This window comes from Cervus canadensis, chromosome 1 (assembly GCF_019320065.1).
Source record: "Cervus canadensis isolate Bull #8, Minnesota chromosome 1, ASM1932006v1, whole genome shotgun sequence".
Classification (NCBI taxonomy): Eukaryota; Metazoa; Chordata; class Mammalia; order Artiodactyla; family Cervidae; genus Cervus; species Cervus canadensis.
The window spans coordinates 16090999-16118517 of record NC_057386.1 but is presented as its reverse complement, the minus strand read 5'-3'; the positions used below and the strand labels follow the sequence as shown (position 1 = coordinate 16118517).

At 35.7% G+C, this 27519-nt stretch overlaps 1 protein-coding gene across 1 annotated transcript in view; it reads left to right on the top strand.

The window, feature by feature from the left end:
- Window positions 1-27519, top strand: part of EFCAB13 (EF-hand calcium binding domain 13) — a 208955-nt gene that overhangs the window by 28362 nt on the left and 153074 nt on the right. Inside the window, exons 8-13 of the mRNA XM_043464397.1 lie at window positions 3619-3762; window positions 5781-5855; window positions 12607-12750; window positions 18221-18292; window positions 21536-21679; window positions 22634-22705. Of these exons, the coding sequence (XP_043320332.1) occupies window positions 3619-3762; window positions 5781-5855; window positions 12607-12750; window positions 18221-18292; window positions 21536-21679; window positions 22634-22705 (651 nt within the window). The remainder of the gene's footprint in view (window positions 1-3618; window positions 3763-5780; window positions 5856-12606; window positions 12751-18220; window positions 18293-21535; window positions 21680-22633; window positions 22706-27519) is intronic.

Here is a 27519-nt window from a genome sequence, read left to right as displayed (position 1 = left end):
TAGCATTTGTCTTTCTGTGACTGGCTTATTTTGTTTATAATAATGCCCTCAAAATCTGTGTTGTAGCATGTGTCAGAATTTCCTTCCTTTTTCATGCTGAATAATATTCCACTGTGTGTGTACACCACATTTTGCTTATTCATTTGTCAGTGCACACATGTGTTTCTTCCACCACTTGGCTGTTGTGAATAGTGCTGCTATACAAATGGGTATGCAAATACCTCATTAGGCTGCTACTTTGATTCTTTTAGCTATATACCCAGAAGTAGACACAATCCAGTTTGTAACATTTCTATCAGTACTGAAAATTCTTTCATGCCCATTTGTAATTAATCTTCACCCCATCCCTAGACAACCACTAATTTGCTTTCAGGCTCTATGATTGTGCCTTTTCTTGACAGTTAATACAAATTAAATCATATAACATGTCTTTTATACTTGGCTTCCTTCATTTTGCATAATGTTTTTAAGGTTAATTCATGTTGTAGTAAGTATCAATAGTTCATTCCTTTTTATGGATAAATTCATATTACAGTTTATAGATATACTCTGTTTTGTTGATGGTTGACAAGTTCATAGACATTTGACTTTTTTAATTTGTGACTTTTATCAGTAGTAATGAAATTAATATTTGCATACATGTCTTTCTGTGGACATATGCTTTTATTTCTCATGGGTAAATTCCTAGGAGAAAGATTGTTAGTCTGTATAGTAAATTTATGTTTAGGTTTTTAACAAATTGCCAAACTGTTTTCCAAAGTGGCTATAACATTTTCTTTCTCAGCAGCAATGTATAAAGATTCTAGTTTCTTCACATCTTTGTCAACACTTGTTTTTTTTGTAAATTTTAACTATTATAATAAGTGTGTAGTGGTATCTCATTTTGCTTTTAAGTTTCATTTCTCTAATGACTAATAATATTGAGTATTTTTGTATATGCTTGCTAGCCATCCAGGTGTCTTTGGTAAAGTATATATTCAAATCTTTTGCCCATTTTTAGAATTCCATTTTGATTTATCTATATTATTTTAGAGTGTATCTCTTTTTGGTGGTTACTTCAGGTATTATATATACATAACTTATACAGTCTACTGATGTCGTTATTTTACCAGTTCAAATGAAGTATGGAAATATTGTCTATCCTTACGTCCCTTTACCCTCCCCTATGTATGATATAATTGTCTTATATATATCTTTTACATATATTTAAAAGCATACTGGACAGTTTTATAATTTTTGCTTCAACCATCAAATGTGATTTAAAAACTTAAGAGAAGGAAAGCCTACTATATTTACCCATATTTTGGCCTACCATTTTTTTATTCTTCCTTCCTGATACTCCAGAGTTCTTTGTTTTATCCTTTTCTTTCTGTTTAAACATCTTCCATTTAACCATTCATCAGTTTACTGTCAACAGATTCTCTTCATTTTCTTCCATCTGAGAACATCTTGATTTTCCCTTAATTCCTGAAGGATATTTTTTTTCTAAGTGTGAATTTGGGGTTGACAGTTCTTTTCTTTCAGCACTTGAAAAATATGGTGCCACTTCTTTCTGGTGTCCATGGTTTCTGAGGGAAATCTTCATTAGGTTTTTTCCCCCCTATAGGTAAGTTGTCATTTTTCTTTAGCTACTTTTTTTTCCATTTATTTTTATTAGTTGGAGGCTAATTACTTTACAATATTGTAGTGGTTTTTGCCATACATTGACATGAATCAGCCATGGATTTACATGTATTCCCCATCCCAATCCCCCCTCCCACCTCCCTCCCCAGTGCACCAGCCCCAAGCACCCTGTCTCATGCATCCAACCTGGGCTGGTGATCTGTTTCACCCTTGATAATATACATGTTTCAATGCTGTTCTCTCTAAACATCCCACCCTCGCCTTCTCCCACAGAGTCCAAAAGTCTGTTCTGTACATCTGTGTCTCTTTTTCTGTTTTGCATATAGGGTTATCGTTACCATCTTTCTAAGTTCCATATATATGCGTTAGTATACTGTATTGGTCTTTATCTTTCTGGCTTACTTCACTCTGTATGATGGGCTCCAGTTTCATCCATCTCATTAGAACTGATTCAAATTTTTTTCTCTGTGTTTACTTATGATGTGTCTTGACATGGTTTTCTTTAGCTTTATCCTGTTTGAGTTTCATGTATTTTCTTGGATCTGTAGGTTCACATCTGTTGCTAAAAATTTGGAAATTGTTTAGCCATTATTTCTTTGAGTACCTTTTAGGCCATGTTGTCTCTCTTTTCTTCTAAGACTCTGATTTTACGATGTTAGATCATTTTTTTATACTGCTTCAGGTCCCTGAGACTCTATTCTTTTTTATTTCAATCTATTTTCTTTATACCAGACCACCTGACCTGCCTCTTGAGAAACCTATGTGCAGGTCAGGAAGCAACAGTTAGAACTGGACATGGAACAACAGACTGGTTCCAAATAGGAAAAGGAGTACGTCAAGGCTGTATATTGTCATCCTGCTTATTTAACTTATATGTAGAATACATCATGATAAACACTGGGCTGGAAGAAGCACAAGCTGGAATCAAGATTGCCGGGAGAAATATCAATAACCTCAGATACGCAGATGACACCACCCTTATGGCAGAAAGTGAAGAGGAACTAAAAAGCCTCTTGATGAAAGTGAAAGAGGAGAGTGAAAAAGTTGGCTTAAAGCTCAACATTCAGAAAACTAAGATCATGGCATCTGGTCCCATCACTTCATGGGAAATAGATGGGGAAACAGTGGGAACAGTGTAAGACTTTATTTTTTTGGGCTCCAAAATCACTGCAGATGGTGATTGCAGCCATGAAATTAAAATACGCTTACTCCTTGGAAGGAAAGTTATGACCAGCCTAGATAGCATTTTAAAAAGCAGAGACATTACTTTGTCAACAAAGGTCTGTCTAGTCAAGGCTATGGCTTTTCTAGTAGTCATGTATAGATGTGAGAGTTGGACTGTGAAGAAAGCTGAGTGCCAAAAAATTGATGCTTTTGAAGTGTGGTGTTGGAGAAGACTCTTGAGAGTCCCTAGGACTGCAAGGAGATCCAACCAGTCCATCCTAAAGGAGATCAGTCCTGGGTGTTCATTGGAAGGGCTGATGTTGAAGCTGAAACTACAATACTTTGGCCACCTCATGCGAAGAGCTGACTCATTGGAAAAGACCCTGATGCTGGGAGGGGTTGGGGGCAGGAGAAGGGGACGACAGAGGATGAGATGGCTGGATGGCATCACCGACTCGATGGACATGAGTTTGAGTAAACTCTGGGAGTTGGTGATGGACAGGGAGGCCTGGTGTGCTGCGATTCATGGGGTCACAAAGAGTCGGACACGACTGAGTGACTGAACTGAACTGATTTTCTTTATGTTGTTCATTGGGTGATTTTGCTGTCTTTCAGTTCATTGATTCTTCTCTTTTCTCCACGTATTTCATACTCTGATTTTATAACTTATTAATGTTCATATTATTAAAGATTTTGACAATGCTTTTCATATATAACATTTGTGAAATATTTAATATTTTGTTGGTATGTTAAAACCAAAATTCATCTTACTATTGGTGTTTTCTTTTTGACGTATATTTAATACTTATTTGCATACTGCTTTATTTTCAGTGTTGACTGATGTCATTAAAGCTATTGATAAAATTAAAGATGAAAATATTGATTATGGGGATCTGAACACTTGTCTTCAAAATTTAGGAGTTTACCTTTCTAAGCCAGAATTTCAGAAGATCACAGAGTTGACTGAAGTTGGTGGTAAGTGACATGTTGTCAGGAAAACTGGCTTGATATATCTGAAAAGAGGATGAGTTTGCTATTCTTTTCCTCAGAGTGATGACTTTACAGATTATATTGGAAAAAAAGTCCATTAAAGTTAAGCAAATACAGAAAAGTACAAAAATACTCAAAAGTACAAGATTCTTAAAATCTCATTGTCCAGAAATAAGCAGTCTTAATAGTCTTTCAGACTATTTTTCCCCTAGGCAAAAATGTAAACAAAAAGAAGGTAGGGTTTGTGATTTTACTCTCTGATTGACACAAGTCAGGACTAAAGGCATTAAGTGGGACAAAGGACGACTTTATTACGTCAAAGCCCACAGTTCATAATAAAGGTACCAATTCTTTTAGGTGCCCCTAGAACATAGCAGCAACTTTCCTAAAGAGAAAGGTTGAGAGAGGTAGAGAAGTGTATATTGTTATAGATAAAATAATAATGACCATGAGTTGATATTTGCATCTAGGGAGTATACTTGGTGCTCATTGCCATTTACTTTCTATTTTGAATATATTTACAATTTTTCATAATAAAAAGTAAAAAGAAATAGAAACAAAAGTTAGAAAAAATTCACTTTCATCTATAAATCCAAGAAAATCATTTGCACTGATGTATAAGCAGACATGTTCAAGGCAGCATTGATTTTAATGTGTGCCCAGTCACTCAGTCGTGTCTGACTCTTTGTGACACTATGGACTGTAGCCCTCCAGGCTCCTCTGTCCATGGAATTCTCCAGGCAAGAATACTGAATGGGTAGCCATTCCCTTCTCTTGGGGATTTTCCCAACCCAGGGATCAAACCTGGGTCTCTCATATTGCAGGCAGATTCTTCACCACCTGAACCACCAGAGAAACCTTTCGTAATGAATATATGTCTCAAATATTTTTTTTTGTATGTATGTGTGTGTGCTCAGTTGCTCAGTTGTGTCCAACTCTTTGCAACCCTATGAACTGTAGCCCGCCAAGCTCCTCTGTCCATGGGGATTCTCCAGTCTAGAATACTGGAATGGGTTGCCATGCCCTTCTCCAGGGAATCTTCCCAACCCAGGGATCAAACCCAGGTCTCCTGCATTGCAGGTGGATTCTTTACCATCTGAGCTACGGGGTATCAAATATAATAAAATAAAAGAACAGAATTTATTCCTTTAGAAAATTTATGTGTTCCTGTCAGGGAATGTAAATCTTAATTAACTCTGAATTCCCCCGGAATTTTTCAAGGTCTCACTTCTTTTGTCTCAATAGATTTGGCTAAGAATATAAAGTGATTTGGTGCTCTTTGAAGTAAACTACTCAAGAATATTTAGTCTTGAAAATAGAAAGTATACTGTGCTGTATTTTTTATAGTGTATTAGAATTTTTTTTTCTCAGTGGGGTAAGCAAAGGACTAGGATTATAAAAAACCCGCCATATTTATGTAAAATCTTTATATCAGGCCCTGGAAAATTCTTAGAAATGTTTTATTCATTATCATTGGGATATTATGAAGAATTTTTAAGGTATAAAGTTACTATTAAAATGTTTAATTGTTTCAGTAGCATGCTTGAGTAAAGATATTAGTATAAATGTTAGCCTGATGTAGAAGAAGTCAAGAATCAGGAGAGCTCTCTTCTAATTCCTGGTTTTGTATTATCTGTTGTGAAATCATATCATATATGCATGTTTTTTTAACATGTATAAATAGCATATTAATTCTTTGCCTACATATTTACTGAGTTGTTGCAAGGTCAAGTCAAGATAATATAAGTTTAAAGTTAAAAACGTTGTACACTTGTGACTAGAGGGATTTTTGATAAGCTTTCTTGGTGTTTTCAGGGCTTAGTTTTTGCCTGTAAATTGAACTGCTTTCCCCCCTTATACCCATATATCTTTAGTGGTTAGTATTAGCTGATGGATATAATGATGTTATCTCCCTGAATATATAACTTATTTTACATAATTTAGTATTTATCGCAATAAATCTTTAAGTTAATACTGAAGAAAATGTGTTCTTTTCCCTTTAGAAACAAAAAAAGTGAATTTTAAACAATTTGTTGATACTATGATGAGCAACACGGAACGCTTCTCTGAAAAATTAGGTAAGAATTTGTACTTTTTGTGGACTAAATAGTTTGACAGACTTCAGAAAAGTGTAATACACTGAAAGAGCCAGGTATCCTGAAGATCATCAGGCAAATAAATAGTTGGCTTACTGCTATGTTTGACCTTAATCATCTCTGTTACTGATTCCTAAATCTAGAAGACATTCCCTATGCAAATGAATTGAAAGCTATCATAATCTTACTACTCAACCTCACACCTCATTATATAGAGCTAGAATCATATATATGAAATCCATATTTTGGGAAGATTTTAAATGTTTTATTATTTTGGGAAAGTGATGCCATCTAGTGATCATAGCTGAGTACTATAATACAAAATTTCTGGTTTCAGCTGTTCATATTTTTTTCATCTTCCAATTTATTTGATAACATTTGTTGTGCCATTACTATGTATCAGATTATATGTTAAGCTGTGAGAGTGCTGAAGACACTGTTTGAAAATGAAAAAGACAGTCTTTGTAACTAAGAAGCTCACTGTAAAAAAATGTAAGGTCATATATGTATATTTTAAATGGAATGAAATTAGTACCTTAAAAATTGGTGCTAAAAGTAGGATTGTGTTATTTTGTGCCATATATTAGGAAATAGTGCACTTTAAGTAACAGCCATTTTTACCTTATATATCAATTTAATTTGTTTCCTGTATAAGGAAATCCAATTGATTAATTGGATAAAAGGATTATTTGCTGTCAGTCACTTTTCCTAGAAACTTCATTTTTAGATTATTTCCTTTCTAATTCTTTTTCTTTAAGTAATTTTAAAATTAAAGTAAATGCCAAGAGAAAAGAATTTTAGTAAAACCATTTCAAGCACTTTCAGTGACTGGATGTATATTTTTACATTGTGTACTCATTCAGATTTTATGTAAGCCATTCTGTGTGGTTATTCTGTGTTGATCATTCTGTGTGGCTGCTGTAGAATTTATTTTTGTTTTTATTCTTTTATCTTGATTTTTATTCATTTACTTTATTTTTTGTATTTTACAAGATGATGGCTATAATTACCTGTTCTATACAGTATAGCTTTGTTGCTGTCTATTTTATGCATAGAAGTTTGTATCTCTTAATTCCATTACAGCTATTTTGTCCTTTCCCTCTGTTCTTTCCTCTCCTCACTGGTAACCACTGATTTGTTCTTTATATATGTGAGTCTGGTTCTCTTTATTGTATACATTTATTTGTTTTATTTTATTTGATTCCACATAAAAGTGATATCATACAGTATTTTTCTTTATCTGACTGATTTCACTAAGCATAGTATTCTCTAGGTGCATCCAAATGGCTGCAGTGGCAGAATTTGGTTCTTTTTATGGCTGAGTAATATTCCATTTTGTCAGAACTCTCCACTCTGACCCATCTGTCTTGGGTGGCCCTACACACCATGGCTCATAGTTTCATTGAGTTAGACAAGGCTGTGGTCTATGTGATCAGATTGCTGCACAATTGCACTCATCTCACACTCTAGCAAAGTAATGCTCAAAATTCTCCAAGCCAGGCTTCAACAGTACATGCACTGTGAACTTCCAGATGTTCAAGCTGGATTTAGAAAAGGCAGAACAGCAAGAGATAAATTGCCAACATCCATTGGATCATCAAAAAGGAAAGAGAGTTCCAGAAAAACACCTACTTCTGCTTTATTGACTATGCCAAAGCCTTTGTGTGGATCACAACAAATGTGGACAATTCTTAAAGAGATGGGAATACCAGACCTCCTGACCATCGTCCTAAGAAATCTGTGTGCAGGTCAAAAAGCAACAGTCAGAACTGGATGTGAAACAACAGACTGGTTTCAAATCGGGAAAGGAGTACGTCAAGGCTGTATATTGTCACCCTGCTTATTTAACTTATATGCAGAGTACATCAAAGGAAATGCCAGGCTGGATGAAGAACAAGCTGGATTCAAGATTGCCGGAAGAAATATCAATAACCTCAGACGCGCAGATGACACCACCCTTATGGCAGAAAGCGAAGAAGAGCTAAAGAGCCTCTTGATGAAAATGAAAAAGGAGAGTGAGAAAGTTGGCTTAAAACTCAACATTCAGAAAACTAAGATCATGGCATCTGGTCCCATCACTTCGTGGCAAATAGATGGGGAAACAATGGAAGCAGTGAGAGACTATATTTTTTTGGGCTCCAAAATTACTGTAGATGGTGACTCCAGCCATGAAATTAAAAGATGCTTGTTCCTTGGAAGAAAAGTTATGACCAACCTAGACAACATATTAAAAAGCAGAGACATTACTTTGCCAACAAAGACCCGTCTAGTTAAAGCTATGGTTTTTCCAGTAGTCATGTATGGATGTGAGAGTTGGACTATAAAAAAAGCTGAGCACAGAAGAATTGATGCTTTTGAACTGTGGTGTTGGAGAAGACTCTTGAGAGTCCCTTGGACTGCAAGGAGGTCCAACCAGTCCATCCTAAAGGAAATCAGTGAATATTCATTGGAAGGACTGATGCTGAAGCTGAAATTCCAATACTTTGGTCACCTGATGTGAAGAACTGACTCATCTTCAAAGACCCTGATACTGGGAAAGATTGAAGGCAGGAGGAGAAGGGGACAACAGAGGATGAGATGGTTGGATGGCATCACTGACTTGATGGACATGAGTTTGAGTAAACTCTGGGAGTTGGTGATGGACAGGGATGCCTGGTGTGCTATAGTCCATGGGGTCGCGAAGAGTCAGACACTATCGAGTGACTGAAATGAATTGAACTGAATATTCCATTGTGTGTGTGTGTGTGTTTGTGTATTTGTGTTTTCCTTTACAAATTCATTTGTTGATGGACACTTATGTTGCTTCCATATCTTGGTTATTATAAGTAGTGTTGTTATGAACATTGAGGTGTGTCTATCTTTTCAAATTAGTGTTTTTGGTTTTTCCAAATATATACCCAGGAGTGAAATTGCTGGACATATGGTTGTTCTGTTTTTAGCTTTTTGAAGAACCTTCTTACTGTTTTCCACAGTGGCTGCAACAAATTAGCTCCCTACCAGCAGTGTACAAGTATTCCTATTTCTCTACATCGTTGCTGATGTTTGTTATTTATGGACTTTTTGATGATAGCCATTCTGACAGGTGGGAGGTGATATCTCATTGTGGTTTTGATTTGTATTTCTCTAATAATTAGTGATGTTGAGCTTCTTTTCATGAATCTCTTAGCCATCTGTATATCTTCTTTGGAGAAATGTCTAGTTAGCGGGTATCAGGGGTGAGCTATGGTGGAGTGGCCACCCTCAAAGAACTGGGCTACTTCTCATGTTGATAAGTAAGCTTCAGCAAATACATTATTTATGGATATTGTTAATTTAGCATTAAAATATATTTTATGTTTGAGGTTGAAGGTGAATCTGGCTATTCTTAGTCTACCATGTTGCCAGTTCTCTCTTTAAAAGCACTGTTCAGATTTTTGACCTTACCACTCCACACTGCATGTGTGCTCAGTTTCCTAGTTGTGTCTGACTCTTTGCAACCCCATAGACTGTAGCCCATCAGGCTCCTACTGTCCATGGAATTTTCCAGGCAAGAATACTGGAGCAGGTTGCCATTTCCTATTCCAGGTTATCTTCCTGGGATAACCTGGAAGGATAACCAGGGATCAAACCCGAGTCTTCTATGTCTCCTGTGTTGGCAGGTGAATTTTTTACCACTGAACCAGCTGGGAAGCCCTGCCACTCCATACTAGCTTTTTACAAAAAGTTAAATCTTGTCTTGCTAAATGCAGTGGTCAATTTTCTGTCTTTATCTTATTTATCTCTAGTAGGTTTTAACATGTTTTTCTTGAAAATTTCTCTCCCCCTGTCTTCTGTGACACTGTAGTTTCCTAATTTCCTTCTCATCTAATTGGCTTTTCCTTTTTCAAAAATTGAGATATAATTGACATATTGTGTAAGTTTAAGGTGTGTAATGTGTTGAAGTGGTACACTTTTTGCAGCAGGATTACCATCATAGTGTTAACTAACACCTCCACACATCACATTATTATTTCTTTTTTTGTGGTGAGAACATTTAAGATTTAGTCTCTTAACAACTTTCAAGTATACAGCACAATATTGTTTACCATAATCACTATGCTGTTCATTAGAACTCCAGGGCATACTAATCTAATTGCAAGCTAGTATCTTTTGACCAACATCTCCCTAGCTCCCTGACTCCTCAAGCCCTGGTAGCCACCATTCCCATTTTCTGTTTCTATGAGTTCTGCTTTTTTAGATTTCACATATAAGTGAGATCTTCTAGTATTTGTCTTTCTCTGTCTGACTTACCTCACTTAATACCCTCAAGGTTGCAAATGGCAGAATTTTCTATAGTTGCTGAATAATATTCCATTGTATATGTCCCTTCCTCTTTTGTTTTGTTTGCTGGCTGCTTCTTTTCTGGCTGACTTTTAAATGTTAGTGTGATCCCACATTCCATTCTGAGTCTCATTCTCTAAGGCTTTCTCTGAGTGATCCTGCTTTAAATAATACCTGTATCCTTCTGACTCCCTATTTATCTCAAACTTAATGTGTATGGAGAAGAATTCTTGTTTTCCAACAAGCTTATTCTTTCCCTAGTCTTTCCTATCTCAGCTACTGATCCTACTCTCCACCCAGCTGCTCAGGTCTCAAACCTAGAAGTTCCTTATGGTCCTAGCCCCCTTAGACTGTCATTCAGTTCATCATTAAGTACTCTCTCAGCTTTATGCTCAGAATATATCCTGTGTTTGTTCACTTCTCATCATCTCTATCATTTTCACCCTTGTTGATGCCACTGTCATTTTTTCTGTGAACTGCTACCAGTGACATTTTTCAAAAGCTTCCAGCTGCCTGATCTTCATAGATATGCCTGTCTACATAGCATAGTCATATGCCTGTCTACATAGCAATAGAATAACCTTTTATACTTTTATAATAAGATAATTTCACTTCCCTGTTAAAACCTTACAAAGGTTTTCTGTTGGAATTTTAATAAAACAAAATTTCCTTCCATAGTCTGTGGTATAGTGAAGAGGAAGTAGTTATCCAGAAAAGGATTTTTTTTCCCACTTATTTTTATTAGTTGGAGGCTATTTACTTTACAATATTGTAGTGGTTTTTGCCATACATTGACATGAATCAGCCATGGATTTACATGCATTCCCCATCCCGATCCCCCCTCCCACCTCCCTCTCCACCCAATCCCTCTGGGTCTTCCCAGTGCACCAGCCCCGAGCACTTGTCTCATGCATCCATCTTGGGCTGGTGATCTGTTTCACCCTTGATAATATACATGTTTCAATGCTGTTCTCTCTAAACATCCTACCCTCGCCTTCTCCCACAGAGTCCAAAAGTCTGTTCTGTACATCTGTGTCTCTTTTTCTGTTTTGCATATAGGGTTATCGTTACCATCTTTCTAAATTCCATATATATGTGTTAGTATACTGTATTGGTCTTTATCTTTCTGGCTTACTTCACTCTGTATAATGGGCTCCAGTTTCATCCATCTCATTAGAACTGATTCAAATGAATTCTTTTTTAATGGCTGAGTAATATTCCATGGTGTATATGTACCACAGCTTCCTTATCCATTCGTCTGCTGATGGGCATCTAGGTTGCTTCCATGTCCTGGCTATTATAAACAGTGCTGCGATGAACATTGGGGTGCACGTGTCTCTTTCAGATCTGGTTTCCTCAGTGTGTATGCCCAGGAGTGGGATTGCTGGGTCATATGGCAGTTCTATTTCCAGTTTTTTAAGAAATCTCCACACTGTTTTCCATAGCGGCTGTACTAGTTTGCATTCCCACCAACAGTGTAAGAGGGTTCCCTTTTCTCCACACCCTCTCCAGCATTTATTGCTTGTAGGCTTTTGGATAGCAGCCATCCTGACTGGCGTGTAATGGTACCTCATTGTGGTTTTGATTTGCATTTCTCTGATAATGAGTGATGTTGAGCATCTTTTCATGTGTTTGTTAGCCATCTGTATGTCTTCTCTGGAGAAATGTCTGTTTAGTTCTTTGGCCCATGTTTTGATTGGGTCATTTGTTTTTCTGGAATTGAGCTGCAGGAGTTGCTTGCATATTTTTGAGATTAATCCTTTGTCTGGTGCTTTGTTTGCTATTATTTTCTCCCAATCTGAGGGCTGTCTTTTCACCTTGCTTATAGTTTCCTTTGTTGTGCAAAAGCTTTTAATTTTAATTAGGTCCCATTTGTTTATTTTTGCTTTTATTTCCAATATTCTGGGAGGTGGGTCATAGAGGATCCTGCTGTGATTTATGTTGGAGAGTGTTTTACCTATATTCTCCTCTAGGAGTTTTATAGTTTCTGGTCTTACATTTAGATCTTTAATCCATTTTGAGTTTATTTTTGTGTATGGTGTTCAGAAAAGGATTTTGTGGTGAGATACAAAGCAAAAGCTATTTAATTCATGGTTTTATCAGTTGGACGTATTTGTGAATTCAGGTTATTGTAAATTAATGAAAGTTCAATGAAAGTTATTCTTTATAATGATTATTTAGGGGTGCTTAGTTATTTTTAAGTTTCCTTATATATGGAACTATAAGTTCTTGAAATATTTTAGAATATTCAAAGATATACTTAATTTTATGTTATGTTATTGTATTTTAATATTTGGAAGTTGGCAATTTAAATTTTATTTTGTTATTCTTCTTAACCATAAAAATCTCAATTCATAACTATTCCAGATAATAGTTGCTGTATTAATTTCTTGAACAAGAATGTTGTAAAACATGTGTTTTGTGTACCCTTTAGTATTGCCTGATACTGTTGAAAACTTCCACAATCTCAGCAAAGAAAAGATGAGTGCTCCTGACCTGTGGAATACTCTGTCTAATTTGAACAGTAATTTAAACAAAGATGAATTCCTAACTGCACTGAAATTGGCAACAGCTGATGGTGAGTATTCCAAATACTAAAATTAAAAGATATATGGTTTTATCTTCTGCCAATCTTTATTTATCCTTGTATCTTGTATTTGGTTGATATGCCAGTATATACATTTAGGAAATATAAAGAAAGCTCATGTTGTTTGGCTGTCCTATAGAAAATAATTAATATCTAATGTATTATTTCTCTACATTGATCAAATATGCATTGACTGTCACCGGATGAAGCCAAACTGAATCCAAGTTTGGCTACTTGTTGCTTGAAAGGCCAATACTCAGGAGAAAAGTATTGGTGTAAATGGAAAAAGTTGCTTTATTCAGGCCAGCAATCTGAAAAGATGGTAGACCAATGTCCTAAGACCATTTCCAAGTTGCCAGTTAGGAGTCAAAGGTTTTAATGACAGTGTGAGGGAGGGGCCTACAGGGTGTATGAACAGCTTGTGCACAATTCTCGGATTGGTTGGTATTGACTGATTAGTTTAACTTTATCAGCATATGTTTCAGGCATCATCTACCCTCTGACTTTAACCCATCTGGGGTCTACATGCTTATGGTCAGCAGTTTTCATCTGATGAAGTCTACTTCCTATAGAAACAACTTGAGAATGTGTGTTAGACCCTGATCTATTAATAAATCTTTCTGGGAACTGGGAATTCAGTGATTGTGCTGTGTGACTGGTTTGTAGTTTAAATTTTTTTACCACTTTGCTGGCCCAACATCTAGCTGTGCTTTGTTTTTGTATTTTCACATTTCATAATCATTTACTCTTGAGCCAGACTTTTAGGACTCTTGGGAGGCCTAGGAGAGTAAAGCTTTTCTACACGTAAAAGGCAGGTGGAGGATATGGAGGTGGTGGTCTGTCCTGGGAAGGCAGAAGGCCTGATAGGGTCCTGCTTGGTTACTTGACTACTTTCAAGTTCCATAATATGTTAATGGAAAATGGAATATCCCAGTGAACACAGGGAGTTAGGAAAATGGTTTATATCCCAGTTTTATTAATACTTCTTGGGATAGTTGTGTTGTTTGGTTGAAACAGGCTTTTATTTAATTTGTTAGGAAAATGCATTTGCTGGTGGCTACCACCTGTACCTTGTTAGGAAGTGAAAAAAGATTCACACGAAACAAAAAGAAAAAGTTCACAAAAATACTATAAAAAAAGACAATAGATTACAATTTTAAAAATAAATTCTCCATTATATACTGCTGATATTCTGCATTTAGGAAAGAAAGAGTCCATGGCTACATGTGATCATTTCTACTCTCTCATATTCTTAGTACCCTGAAGTTACGAATGTATTTTTATACTCTTTTGTGTGGAATGTTTATGCAGGACTAGCCTAGTAACATAAGCATGCTGTCTGGGGTCTTTTTCAAAAATTGTCATCCTCTGTGAGTGTTATTACTCCCCTTTTCTCCTTTAATTGAGGCTGGTAATTTTAGACTTTAAGCATGTGGATTGTTTTCTTTATTGGGATATATGAGGTGAGAAGGGTTGATTTAAACAGAAGGGTAATTTTCTGGTAGTAGGGATATTTTCCCCCTTCTCTTTTCCTCTGTGGCAAAGTTTCAGGTTCTTTTGATACAGTGAATGGAAGTTGTGGGCAACATGTGCCAGAGAAAATATTACATACCATTTATTTTAATCAGACCAGTAAAACATTTTATGCATTATGAAGATAACTCAGCTGTCTATAAAACCACTTATTGTGGTAATAAATCTCCATATATTGTATCCTATTCATTATTATATGCTTGTGAAGCAAATACATAGTATGTAAAATGTAGATTATTTTACCATCTAAATCTGAATATGTACAAGATATTGAAAACTATATGTGGACTTTATCTGTCATACTATTTCTTCTTTTAACTTTAAGCCTTTTATACAAAGTGATTTGGTTCTTATTTTAGTGTACATGGGTGCTCAGTAGCTTCAGTTGTATCTGACTGTTTTGACCCTGGGGACTGTAGCCTGAGAGGCTCCTCTGTCCATGGGATTCTCTAGGCAAGAGTAGATTGCTGTGCACTTCTCCAAGGAATCTTCCCAGCTCAGGGATTGAACCTGTGTCTCTTGTCTCCTGCATTGGCAGACGGGTTCTTTACCACTAGTGCCATCTAGGAAGTCCTATTTTATTGCTGTAGTTTGCAAAGTTTTGAAATTCTTTATTTATTTATTTATTTTTTAATATTTGGTGCTGTTAAATCAGTAGAATCCTTTTGTTCCAAATGAAATCTTGTAGAGTACCCCAATGTGTAAAACATAAAAGTTGAGTTCTTCTGACCGAACTAGGTAACATGACCAAGTGAACTGCTAAAGCACCTCAACACATCCTTAGAAATATGAGAAAGAACTTAAGGATTATTGTCCTGAAATAATCATTTGACCAGGTTATGTTAAAAAGAAAAAAAAACAACAGATGTAGGTTCTCTCTAAGTGAATTACTTCCTGGCTGTTGTTGATATTCCATATTGACTCCTCAGTATTTTAAAGTATATTTAAAATGAAAAAATTAGCTTTATGATGATTAGAAAAATGCATTGAAAAGTAAAAAAGGTGTGTATCATTTGGTAAATTCAGAAATGCTTCCCAAGTATCAAGTTATATAGCTTTTGAGTCCCTCCCTGTTTCTGATGAAAGATCTAAATGAAGAGAGTTGAGGTTGAGCCAAAATATGTCGGGATGATGTGGAAAATAGTTAAGGGGAATGTGAGAGACTGAATCCATAGACTAGGAATTATAAGGAGGAAATCATTATAGTTGTAGCCAGGCATAAAGACTTCAGATACTCTTTTCTTTTCTGGTTTCTCCAGTTTTATTTGTTTTAGGTTTTTAAACTTAAACTGAGATGTATTTGTTCTATTTCTCCTGACTCTGATCTCTGATGGAATTGAAATTAGCTAAATAGCTTTCTTTTCTTTTGGGCTTGACAACCTGATTCAGAACATGTCTTTGTGATATTGCTATTTTCGTTTATACTTGTTCAAGTTAGGTCTGAACGTTTATTTCAGGCTCTAACTTTGAAACCTGGCACTTGTGGTGGTTAACTTTGTGTTGGTGGTTTCGCTAAGAATGAGTGCCAGATTCCAAAATCTCCGACTATCCACATGTCTTTTCATAGAGCATATTTAAGTGTACCCAAGGAATCTTTTCTGAAACTTGTGGTTGCTTTTCTGTTTCAGCATATGTAAGAACTTAAGGACCAAATGGAATTATAGGTCATAGAGATTTGTGTCTGTTGGTAAACAGGCCCAACCCTAGATGCAGATTTTGTTAGAGCACCGGCTAGTGTCATTGGCACCTGGGGACCTCAGATGCTCCTTGTTTGTTTGCTTTTTTCCTTTCTTTCTTTTAGAATTCTTAAATAGCTGAATTTAGTTGTGTTTGAATACATGTGCTGGATTCAGAGGAATCTCCACTTAGGTGACTGAGCTGCAATGCCTACTGCTTACCTTAAGCTGGTCTTTAAGCTGCTATAAATTGAAGACACTTAATTGAGAAGGTCTTTTTGTAACCAGTCTTAGAAAATTTGATTATCTTGCCTTGCTGGTTGATATGAGGCTGGAAGGAGATTATCCAGAGTAACAGACTATAAAAGAATCGTGGGAAATGGGATACACAAACTCTTTGTATCCTTTTCTACCCTTTCTTCCCACATCAGAGAGATACCTGACATATTTAAGGCAGAGCTCTTATAGTTAGGGAGATGTAGGGCCTACTAAGGGGCTTCCCCGGTGGCTCAGAGATAAAGAATCTGCCTACAGTGTGGGAGCCACAGGAGATGTGGGTTTGATCCCTGGGTCAGGAAGAACCCAAGGAGAAGGGCACGGCAACCCACTCCAGTATTCTTGCCTGGAGAATCCCATGGACGGGCTACAGTTAATAGGGACACAAAGAGTTGGACACGACTGAAGCGACTTAGTATGGCTCAATAGGGCAGGACCCTACTAAAAGACAGAAGCTGGAAAAATTCGATAAAGATACATGCTCTTACTGTAGAGTACGGTTCCTAAAAATCAAAGTGTTAATTTGAAAGCCAAGGAAAGATAAAAGATAAGGCACTATTGGTTGTAGCTATATGTGTGTATATATTTCCAATTTTATTGCATAATAAGTGACAAATATAATTGTATATGAAGTGTATAATATTATGACTGAAAGATATAGTAGAAGGATTAACAAGATCAAGATAACTAACACATGTACACCCATTACCTCACATAGTTAATTTTGTGTGTATATGAATGATTAGAATGCTTAACATCTAATCTCAGCAACTTTCAAGTGTAAATTGCCATATTTTCAACTATAATCACCATGCTGTACATTAGATTCTCTGAACTTATTCTTTTTCTTTTATTGAACCTATTTTTCTTATAACTGAAAGTTTTTGCCCTTTGACCTATGCTTCTCCATTTCCCCTTCCCCCAGCCCCTATCTACTTTATGTTTCTATGAAATTGGTTTTTTTTTTTTAGATTCCAAATATAAGTGATATCCTACAGTACTTGTCTTTCTCTGTTTGGCATATTTCATGTAATAAAATGTATAATGCCTTGCAGGCTTATCTATGTTGTCACAAATGGCAGAATTTCCTTTTTTTATGACTAAATAATAGTCCATCATGTATATATAATTTTTAAAAAAAGGGAAATGGTTGAATCATGTGATAGTTCTATATTTAATTTTTTGAGGAACCACTATACTTTAAAAATAATGACTGTACCCATTTACATTCCAATCAACAGTGTACAAGGGTTCCTTTTCCTCTATATCCTCACCAGTATCAGTTATTTCTTTTTGGTAATACCCACCCTAACAGATGTGAGATGATATCTCGTTGTGGTTTTGATTTGTATTTCACTGATGATTAGTGATATTAAACACCTTTTCATATACCTTTTGACCTTTGTAGCTATATATTTAAGCTCTAGGCAAGGTCTTATCTGCTGTTGATACACTTTCTGCTTATACTGTGTTCTAACCTATGATCATAAACTATAGTAATTCTAAATCCTTGGATTAATTTTCCCTGTTCCAGATTCATAAAACAGAGTGTTTGTCACTTTGTCTTTGTAATCTAGTCCTTATGTATTTTTGTATAAGAAATAGGTGTAAACATCAATCAGAAATTCTAGCTATAGAACCATCTGACTTTGGAAAAAGTTTTACATCTGCTACAGTATTTTTATCTTCAAACATTTGAAAGGCTAAAATTAAACTGAGATTTGTGTCTTAGTTTTATTTCTAGTGATATGGATTGCATAGTTTCTCTTGACTATTGGAAATGAAAATCTCAGCCTGATTTCTGCAGCCATAAGGTTTCTTCATTCCATAAAATTAATCTTTTGGTCACTCAACAATATACAAAGGAAATATAATTCTTATGAGTACATCAAATAATTTACATTTTCAAAGATTGCTTTATTGGATCCAACTTTTGCTTCAGTGAAGCGGATTTATTTAAAATGTCTTTCTTACAGAAGGTGACAAAGTACAAATTGAAGAATTTGCAAAAGTGGTAAAGGAAATGCATGATACCTCCAAGTTAGAAGGTAAGTATTGGATTACTTGTGACTGTTAAATTTATTTTTATTGGAGGGATGCCTTTGGTTTTGTTTTTTACCTTTTCTGGTTGTGCTAATTTCTGGTTAACATATTGGCATTGATCTATTTATAGGTAGGCAGAGCTTGGTTTTGATTAAAAGTTGACAGGTTTCTTAATGAAAGAAAAAAGGTTTTTTGTAGAAAGGGATGCGCTTAAACCTATTTTTAACTTTTTTTGTTTTTAGGACTTTATATGTAGAGTCAGCTACTGGCCTTAAAATTTTTCCAGATATGAAAATTCTGTATATCATTTTAAGCCTCAGACTTAGGACTCCATCCTGTGTATAGGCTTCTATATTATATAATTTCTCATAAATCTTTTACTTCTTCAATAGACACTTCTCATGTTCCTTTCTTTAGTTTTTGTTAAATATCAGAGAGACCATGTGCGGTTCAGTGGCACAGGTTTTCTACTATTTGACTTCCATTTTGATTTAAAAGTTAAAGATGTAGGACTGAAACCAATGAAGATTGTACTTGTGGGGTTTGTGCACTTTCTTGTTTGGAAAATATATTTAAAACAGTATTACTGGTGATTTATTTGAATAGCCATTCAAATGACTATTTGATCAGTGAGCACTCTTGTGAAAAGAATGACAACTCAGAAAAATGTTAGGGAGATGACTCAATGCAGAGTCATTTCTCTGTGCAAAGAAGTAGACAGTATACTTTATAGATTTTTAATACATAGGCTTTCTTGGCATATGAAATACCCACCACTAGAGCTCTCTTTTAGGTTAAGAAATGTATTTAATAAATTTTGGTTTACATATAAGTATTTTACCTGAGTCATAACATAATTAGCATCAACATAGTATAGTAGTTAATTAGATTAGCTAGGCAATACGAAGCAGTGCATAGTAGTAGAAAAGAGCGTGGGCTATGGAGTATGATAAAAGATGGGTGTGTGGTTCTTTGACTTATTTGCTGCCTACTCACTCTAGGCCATTCTGATTTCTTCATCTTTAAAACAAGGATGCTAAAAACATCGTGTTTCTCATACAGTTGCCAGGATCAACTGCAAAAATACATATAAAGCAGAATTATTAGGTACATATTATCTGCTTAGCAAATGGTAGTTAACTTTGAAGTCAGAGAGCAGGGCTCAGATGGTAAGAAAAATAAAATGTTGAAATTAAGCCATTGTGAAAGGAGAACAGATGGATTCAGGTTAGGTACCTGAATCTTGGGGATGGTCATAGGAACTGGGGAGATGGCATTGGAATCTGCCAGTCAGTGCAATATAAGACCACTACAGGGAAGAATAAACAAGGGCCACCCAAGAAGGAAAGAGTTAGCATAGCAGGCCCTCCATTATAACTGATCAGGCTAGTTCACTGTGTCTCAACTGTCCACTGGAGAACTTGGAGGGGCCTGGAGAGGAGGCATAATGTGCAGTTCTGTACTTCCCTTCAACAAAGACACATATGGTCTTAAAGGATTATGGTCAGTATCTGCTCTTGTAGTTTAGGATATTAGGGATGAGGCAGGCAATGCTAGGTAATTATGAGGATTAAGAATAGCCATTGGTGTGGATGACTTTGGAAAGAAAGTGAAGGCTTGCTGGCAGTTAAGATGTCAAGGTGCTCTGAGGTTAGGATCATCCTTATTGTCATTGGATGATAATAGGATATAGGGTTGAGGGAAGATTATGATCAATGTGCCAAAATCCTCAGAGACTATGAAGGAGTGATCAGAAAGTAATAGAAAATGGTGTCAGAAGGGTGGTGTAGTTGAATATCAGTCTTGAACCTTAAAGGGGAGTGATATATTTTGAATGAAGTTGGACTAAAATAGGCTCAAAACAGCAGCAGAAAACCAGAGAATGGTGGTCTGTTTCCTGGTCCTATGGTATATGCAACAGGGGAGGATGAATAGACTGTACTCAAGATGATTATGCAAGGAAACAGTATTTTAAAGGAAACCAAATTTTGGTTAAGACAAAGAAGAGTTGATACCAGTTTTTAGGTGTTGGCAAAACTCAAATTGCCATCTGCAGTTGTCTCCTAACAATGTTAGGGGAAGAGGAAGTGAGGTAGGATCTAAGGCACTAAGAAGCTGTGATTACCATTTGTAGCTACTTTCTTGTTGGTTTTAATAATTATAATGAAAATGACAATTATTTTATTGCTATTAATAATGACACTTAATAAACCCTTAGTGTATGGTTGTATGGTATCACCGACTCAATGGACATGAGTTTGAGCAACCTCTGGGAGTTGGTGATGGATAGGGAAGCCTGGCATGCTGTAGTCCATGGGGTCACAGAGAGTCAGACATGACTGAGTGACTGAACTGAATGAACTGATATGTCTAACACTGTTTTAAATGCTTTTCAATATATTTTCATATTTAATCTCCACATCAACCTTGTGAGGTAGGTACTATTGTAATTCCACTTTACACATAAGACAAATGAGATTTATAGAGGGGTTAAGGGTTAAGTAGTAAAAATTTGCTCAAGGTCACAGAGTTCCAGGTCACAAATTCCAGGGTCAGGATTTGAATGCAGATCTATCTGACTTAACACTGCCTCCTTTGAAAAGGCTGGATGTGAAGCAAAATTCCAGTTGCTAGAGTACAATTGAGTCTTGGTAGAATTGAAGAGAAAAGATGAATGAGCCCTTGTGATACTGTGCTTTATAGTTTACAGTTTTCGTGATTCTGAAATTTATTTCACCTCAATAAATAAAGTTAATTTTGCTTGCTACTATTAGAACTCCATATGTCTGACTCTTTGCGACTCCATGGACTTTAGCCCACCAGGCTCCTCTTTCCAGGCAAGAATACAGGAGTAGGTAGCCATTCTCTTCCCCAGAGGATCTTCCCGGCCGAGGGATTGAACCCAGGTCACATGCATTGCAGGCAGATTCTTTACCACTGAGCCACCAGGGAAGCCCAGTAAAATAACTCTTCTGTGTAACTGTAGTGAAAAATTCAGCTATATGAATAATTTTGGTTATGCCAATTTTATATTAGCACCAGAGAAATGTGATCAAGAATTCTTTGTATATTATACTGGTGGACATAGTATTTCCTGAGGTCTGGATTCTTCACTGAGATTTCTTATTCCTCAATTCAGGATGTGATCATAAACCATGGGTTGCCATTGACAAAAGCCTTTAGTGATGGCTACTGCTTTTAAATTCAGAGGCTAGATCAGTTACTAAATAACTTCTTTCTACTTCTAGAATCACAGGAGACTGTCTTAGCTGTTGATTTGCCTGAAGATGACATGATACCTGGGAAGAACTTGGAAGGTTTTCTAGGAGATATTGGAATTAAGTCACCTAAAGAAGAGGTAGAGAAAATCCTTCAGTCAGATTTTGTTTCTGGTAAGCATTTAAATACTTCTATCAGGTTTTTTATTTGTCTCATTTGGTTTTCGGTAAGACTAGTCTTTATAAGTATTCTTTATAAAGAAAGTGCAAGGTCTTTGTTCAAGTAAATTCAGTTCCTTTGTTGAGCAAATATCTGTAGGTATTTGCTTGTTATTTTGAATATTATCTTTGAAAAGGAGTCTTTCCTCGTTTGCAGTTATGAGAATAATTTTAACAAGCAGTTTGAAATTTTGTGGAGAATGGGCTTGTTGTAATCCTCTCTCCTCAGATATATCTTAATTTAGTGACTGAAGAGTAGTTTGAATTCAGAATCTGTGAGTAGAAATCCTAGCTTTGTTGCTTTGGGTAGAGTGAAGTTACTGGACTTTAAAAGTTTCTTGGTATTTTAGTTTTTTTGCATAGAGCTAGTGTATCTACAATCTCATCACAGGGCATTTTGGTTGAAAATGAATCCAAAGTATCTGGTAAATAAAACTTTCAAGAATAAATTAAAGGTTTAAAATTTTCAATATAAAAGTGGTATGCTGATTTTGATACTATATACTTTTAAATTAATTAATTTATTCTTGGCTGAACTGGGTTTTTGTTGCTGTGCCTAGGCTTTTTCTAGGGGCATCGAGCAGGAGCTCCCTTCTAGTTGTAGTGTACAGGCTTCTCATTGCAGTCGCTTCTCTGGCTGTAGAGCACGGGCTAAAGGCTCTCGGGCTTCAGTAGTTGTGGCGTGGGGGCTCAGTAGCTGCAGCTAGTGGGCTCTAGAGCACAGACTCAGTAGTTGTGATGCACGGGCTTAGCTGCCCCGCATCTTGTGGAATCTTCCCAGATCAGGGATCCCCTGCATTGGCAAGTGGATTCTTAACCACTGGACAACCAGAGAAGTCTGATACTGTATTTTTAATATTATTTTGTCCACAAATCCTTGCTTGTGACCTCTCTTTCTTTTCCTTCCAGAAGACAACATGGTTAATGTTAAAGACTATATGAAGACTCTGAGTGACACCCAGAAATTTTCCAATTTTACTGGTAAGCTCTTTATGGTAAACTACTAAAAAGCAACTCAGGACTCATTCAGAGGTCATCTAGTTAAACACTATATTGGATGCTTAATCTTCTCTGTGGTATCTGTGACAAATGTTTGTTTCATTTATATCTGAACACTTCCAATTATGGTAAACTACTATTTTTTTTTCATTTAAGAATTGTGCGTTTGTGATGGAAAAGACTGGGAAAAAATAAGGTCTTTATCTTTTTCATAGTCAAAATAAGAAAATTGTATTATATACTAAAGGCAATATTTTAAATGTTATAAAAATTTTAATGACCAGAAATGTAAGAAATACAAAGTGTAGCCTCTGTAATGTCACTGTCTGGAAAACTCCTGTTAATATTTGGTAAATATCTTTTTAGGCTTTTTCCTATAGATCAATGAATATTTGTGTATTCCACATTATTATTTTAAAATTAGATCACTTTGCTCCAGTATTCTTGGGCTTCTCTGGTGGCTCAGATGGTAAAGAATCTGCCTGCAATGTGAGAGACCTGGGTTTAAACTCATGCCCATAATATTCCATGTGCATGTATGCTAAGTCGCTTCAGTTGTGTCCAACTCTTTGCGACCCCATGAACTGTAGCTCACCAGGCTCTCCTGTCCATGGGGATTCTCCAGGTGAGAATACTGGAGTGGGTTGCCATGCCCTCTCCAGGGGATCTTCCCTACCCAGGGATTGAACCCAGCTTTCCTGCATTGGTAGGTGGGCTCTTCACTACTTGCATCCCGTGGGAAGCCCATAATATTCCATAATTGACTTTAAAAAATTAACAGTGTATCTTAGATGCTGTTCCATGTTTTATTATATTCTATAAGCTACCCCATTCTTTTTTTCTTCTGGTTTTATAGAGATATAATTGATATACAGCACTATATAAGTTTAAGGTGTATTGCATAGTGATTTAATTTATATACATCAAGTAATTACCACTGTAAGTTTAGTGAACATCTATCTCTCATACAGACACAAAATTAAAGAAATAGAAATTATTTTTTTTTTGTGATAAGAACTCTTAGGGTTTACTCTCAACAACTTTCATATATAACATACAGCATTGATTACATTTATCATGATGCATGTCACATCCCTAGTGCTTATCAATCTTACACCTGGAAGTTTTTACCTTTTAACCACCCCCCATCCTCCTTCTCTGGTAACCACAAATCTGATATCTTTTCCTATGAGTTTGCTTTTAAGTATAATTGACCTGCAACACAATGTTAATTCCTATTACATGACATGGTGATTTGACATTTCTAAATATTTCAAACTGATCACCACAATGATTCTAATTATCCTATGTCACCACCCAAAGATACTACATAGTTATTGACTATGTTCCACTCACTGTACATTTCATACCCATGACTCATTTCTTTGATAACTGTTTAAGTTTGTACCTCTTAATTCCCTCACCTATTTTCTTCTCTTCCCCAAACTTTCCCCTCTGGCAAATACCTATTTGTTCTCTGTATCTAAAAATCTGTTTATATTTTTGTTATTTTTGTTTATTTCTCTTTCTCTTTTTTTTTAGATTTCATATATAATTAAAATCATATAGTTTTGTATTTCTCTGTATGACTTAGTTCATTTGGCATAATACCATCTAGGTCCATCTGTATTGCAGCAAATTACAAGGGTTTATTCTTTTTTTATGGCTGAGTAATATTGCAGTGTACATGTACACCACATCTACTTTGTCTGTTCATATATTGATGGACACTTAGGTTGCTTCCATATCTTAAATATTATAAATAATGCTCCAGTAAGCAAAGGGATGAATATGTCTTTTCTAATTAATGTTTTTGTTTTCTTTGGATATATGCCCAGGAGTGGAATTGCTGAGTCATAATGGTAGCACTGTTTTCAGTTTTTTGAGAAACCTCCATACTGTTTTCCATAGTGGTTGCACCAAATTACATACTGACATTACAGATTTCCCTTTCTCCACATCTTGCCAAAACTTGTTATTTGTTGTCTTTTTAAAAGATAATATTTGGTTTTTATTTTTTATTATTTATTTATTTTTTGGCTGTGCTGGGTCTTTGTTGCTGAGAGGGCTTTTCTCTAGTTGGAGCAAGCAGGGACTACTCTTTGTTGTAGTGCATTGGCTTTTCCTTGTGGTGGCTTCTCTTGTTGCAGAGCACAGGCTCTGGGGTATACAAGCTTCAGCAGCTGCCACATGGCTCAGTAGTTGTGGTTCCTGAGCTCTGGAGCACAGGCTCAATGGTGCATGGCTTAATTGCTCCACAGCATATGGGATCTTCCCTGGACCAGGGATTGAGCCTGTGTCTCCTGAATTGGATGGATTCTTTACCACTGTGCCACCAGGGAAGCCCCTATTTGTTGTCTTTTTGATAACAGCCATTCTGACAGGTGTGAGGTGATATCTCACTGTGGGTTTGATTTGCATTTCCCTGATGATTAGTGATGTTGAGCATCTTTTCATGTGCCTGTTGATCATCTGTATGTCTTGTGGAAAAATATGTATTGATATCCTCTGCTTGTTCTTTAATGTGTTTGCTTATTTTTTTGGCATTGAGTCATACCAGTTCTTTGTATATTTTGGATATCCTTATTGTATACATTAATATTAATTGCAAATATCACCTGACATTCAGTAGATAGCTTTTTCATTTTGTTGATAGCTTCCTTCACTGTGCAAAAAGATTTTAGTTTAGTTTAAGTTAGTCCCATTTGGTTATTTTTGCTTTCATTTCCCTTGCCTAAGGAGACATGTCCAAAAAAATATTACAAAGACTTACATCAAAGAACATCCTGCCTATGTTTTTTCTAGAAGTTTCATGGGTTTGGGTCTTACATTTAAGTGTTTAATTCATTTTGAATTTATTTTTTTGCATCATGTAAGAGGGGAGTCCAGTTTGATTTCTTGCATGTAGCTTCCCAGTTTTCACAACACCATTTAGTGAAGAGGGTGTCTTTTCCCTATTGTGTATTCTCCCACCTTTGTCATAGATTAATTGCCCACATAAGTGTGGTTTCATTTTTGGGCTCTCTATTATGTTGCATTGAATTATGTGTCAGTTTTGTACCAATACCATACTATTTTGATTACTATTACTTTGTAGTATAGTTTAAAATAAAAAATTGTGATGTCTCCAGTTTTATTCTTCTTTCTTAGGATTGTTTTGGCTATTTGAAGGGTCTTTTGCATTTCCACACAAATTTTAGAATTATTTGTTTTAGTTCTGTGAAAAATACCTTTGGTGTTTTGATAAGAATTGCACTGAATCTCTTTTTCTGGTTTTGTTACTGGGGCAGTGGTGGCTGTGTAGAATGAGTTTGGTAGAGTTCCTTTCTCTGCAACATTTTGAAATAATGATAGGTATTAACTCTTCTCTAACTGTTCAGTAGAATTCACCTGTGAAGCCATCTAATTCTGGACTTTGTTGGGAGTTTTTAAAATTACAATTCAGTTTTTTTCCTGGTAATAGATATGTTCATATTTTCCATTTTTTCATCATTCAGTTTTGGGAAATTATCGATTTCTAGAAATGAATACAGTTCTTCTAGGTTGCCCATTTTATTGGCATATAATTGTCCACACAGTAAAATCATGATCCTTTATATTGCTGCAGCTTCAGTTATAACTTCTCCTGTTTCATTTCTGATTTTATTGATTTGGGCCTTCTCCCCCATTTTTTTTCCTTGATGAGTTTAGAAATGAAAAGATTGGTATTTATTTTGGAGTATTATGGGTCTATGAATAGCTAAGACCATTTTGAAAATAGAATAATATGGGTTGCTTTACATATTAAAATACTATTGAATGTGTGTAATGAAGTGTTACAGTAGTCCAATGCATCACAGTATAGATATCCATAGAGACCCCTATTTATAGAAACTTGACACATGACAGAGATGACATCAAGATGGTGAGGGACAGAGCAGCCTGGCGTGCTGCCCTGTGTGGGTTTGCAGAGAGTCAGACATGACTGGGTGACTGACATGGGAAAATTGGCTCACTGTATGGAAGAAAATGAAGTTGGATTACTACTTCATACCATATACAAAAATAGTCTTCAAATTAATTAATCTAAAAGGTAATACATTAAAGCTGATGGAGAAAATATTCTGCCTGTGGTTGTGAATGATTTATTATAATTAATATTCCCAAAAGTATAGCCATTGAGTAAAAAAGATTTGATTATATCTTGATTAAGCATTTGTGATAATAAAATGAAGGACTCTAAAAAATTACCAGATATGTGATAGGTTGGAAGAAGATAATTACAACTTTTAGGACTAACAAAAGATTTATATCTTGAATATGTAAGAAATTCTGCAACTCAGTATTAGAAAGAACAATATTCATTGGAAAATAAGGGTATATGAAGTCAGTACACAGAAGAAGAAACCCAAGTGGCTAAACATGTATATGAAAAGAGGTGGGAATACTCAAGAATTGCTGTTGGGTAGGTAAAATAGTGTACAGTGAGTCATTCTGCATAGCAAGCTGGCAGTACTTGTCAAATTAAGTATGGATACTTCTTAGGACTCAATAATTGTCTTAGGTAAATAGCCCAGAGAAGTCTCTTGTAGAGAGATGTACAAGAATGCTCATTGTAACATTGTTTATGGGAGGAAAAAATGAAAGTAACTTAGTGTCCATCGCTAGGGGAATGGTTAAGTAAAATATAGTCTAATACAAACACCAAATCATAAGCAATAAATTAGATTTATATTCATACCATAAAAAGATAAAGAGAGAGAATAAATACAATAAATTTGTAGCATAAAATACTTCATATAAGTTAGACTTATTAT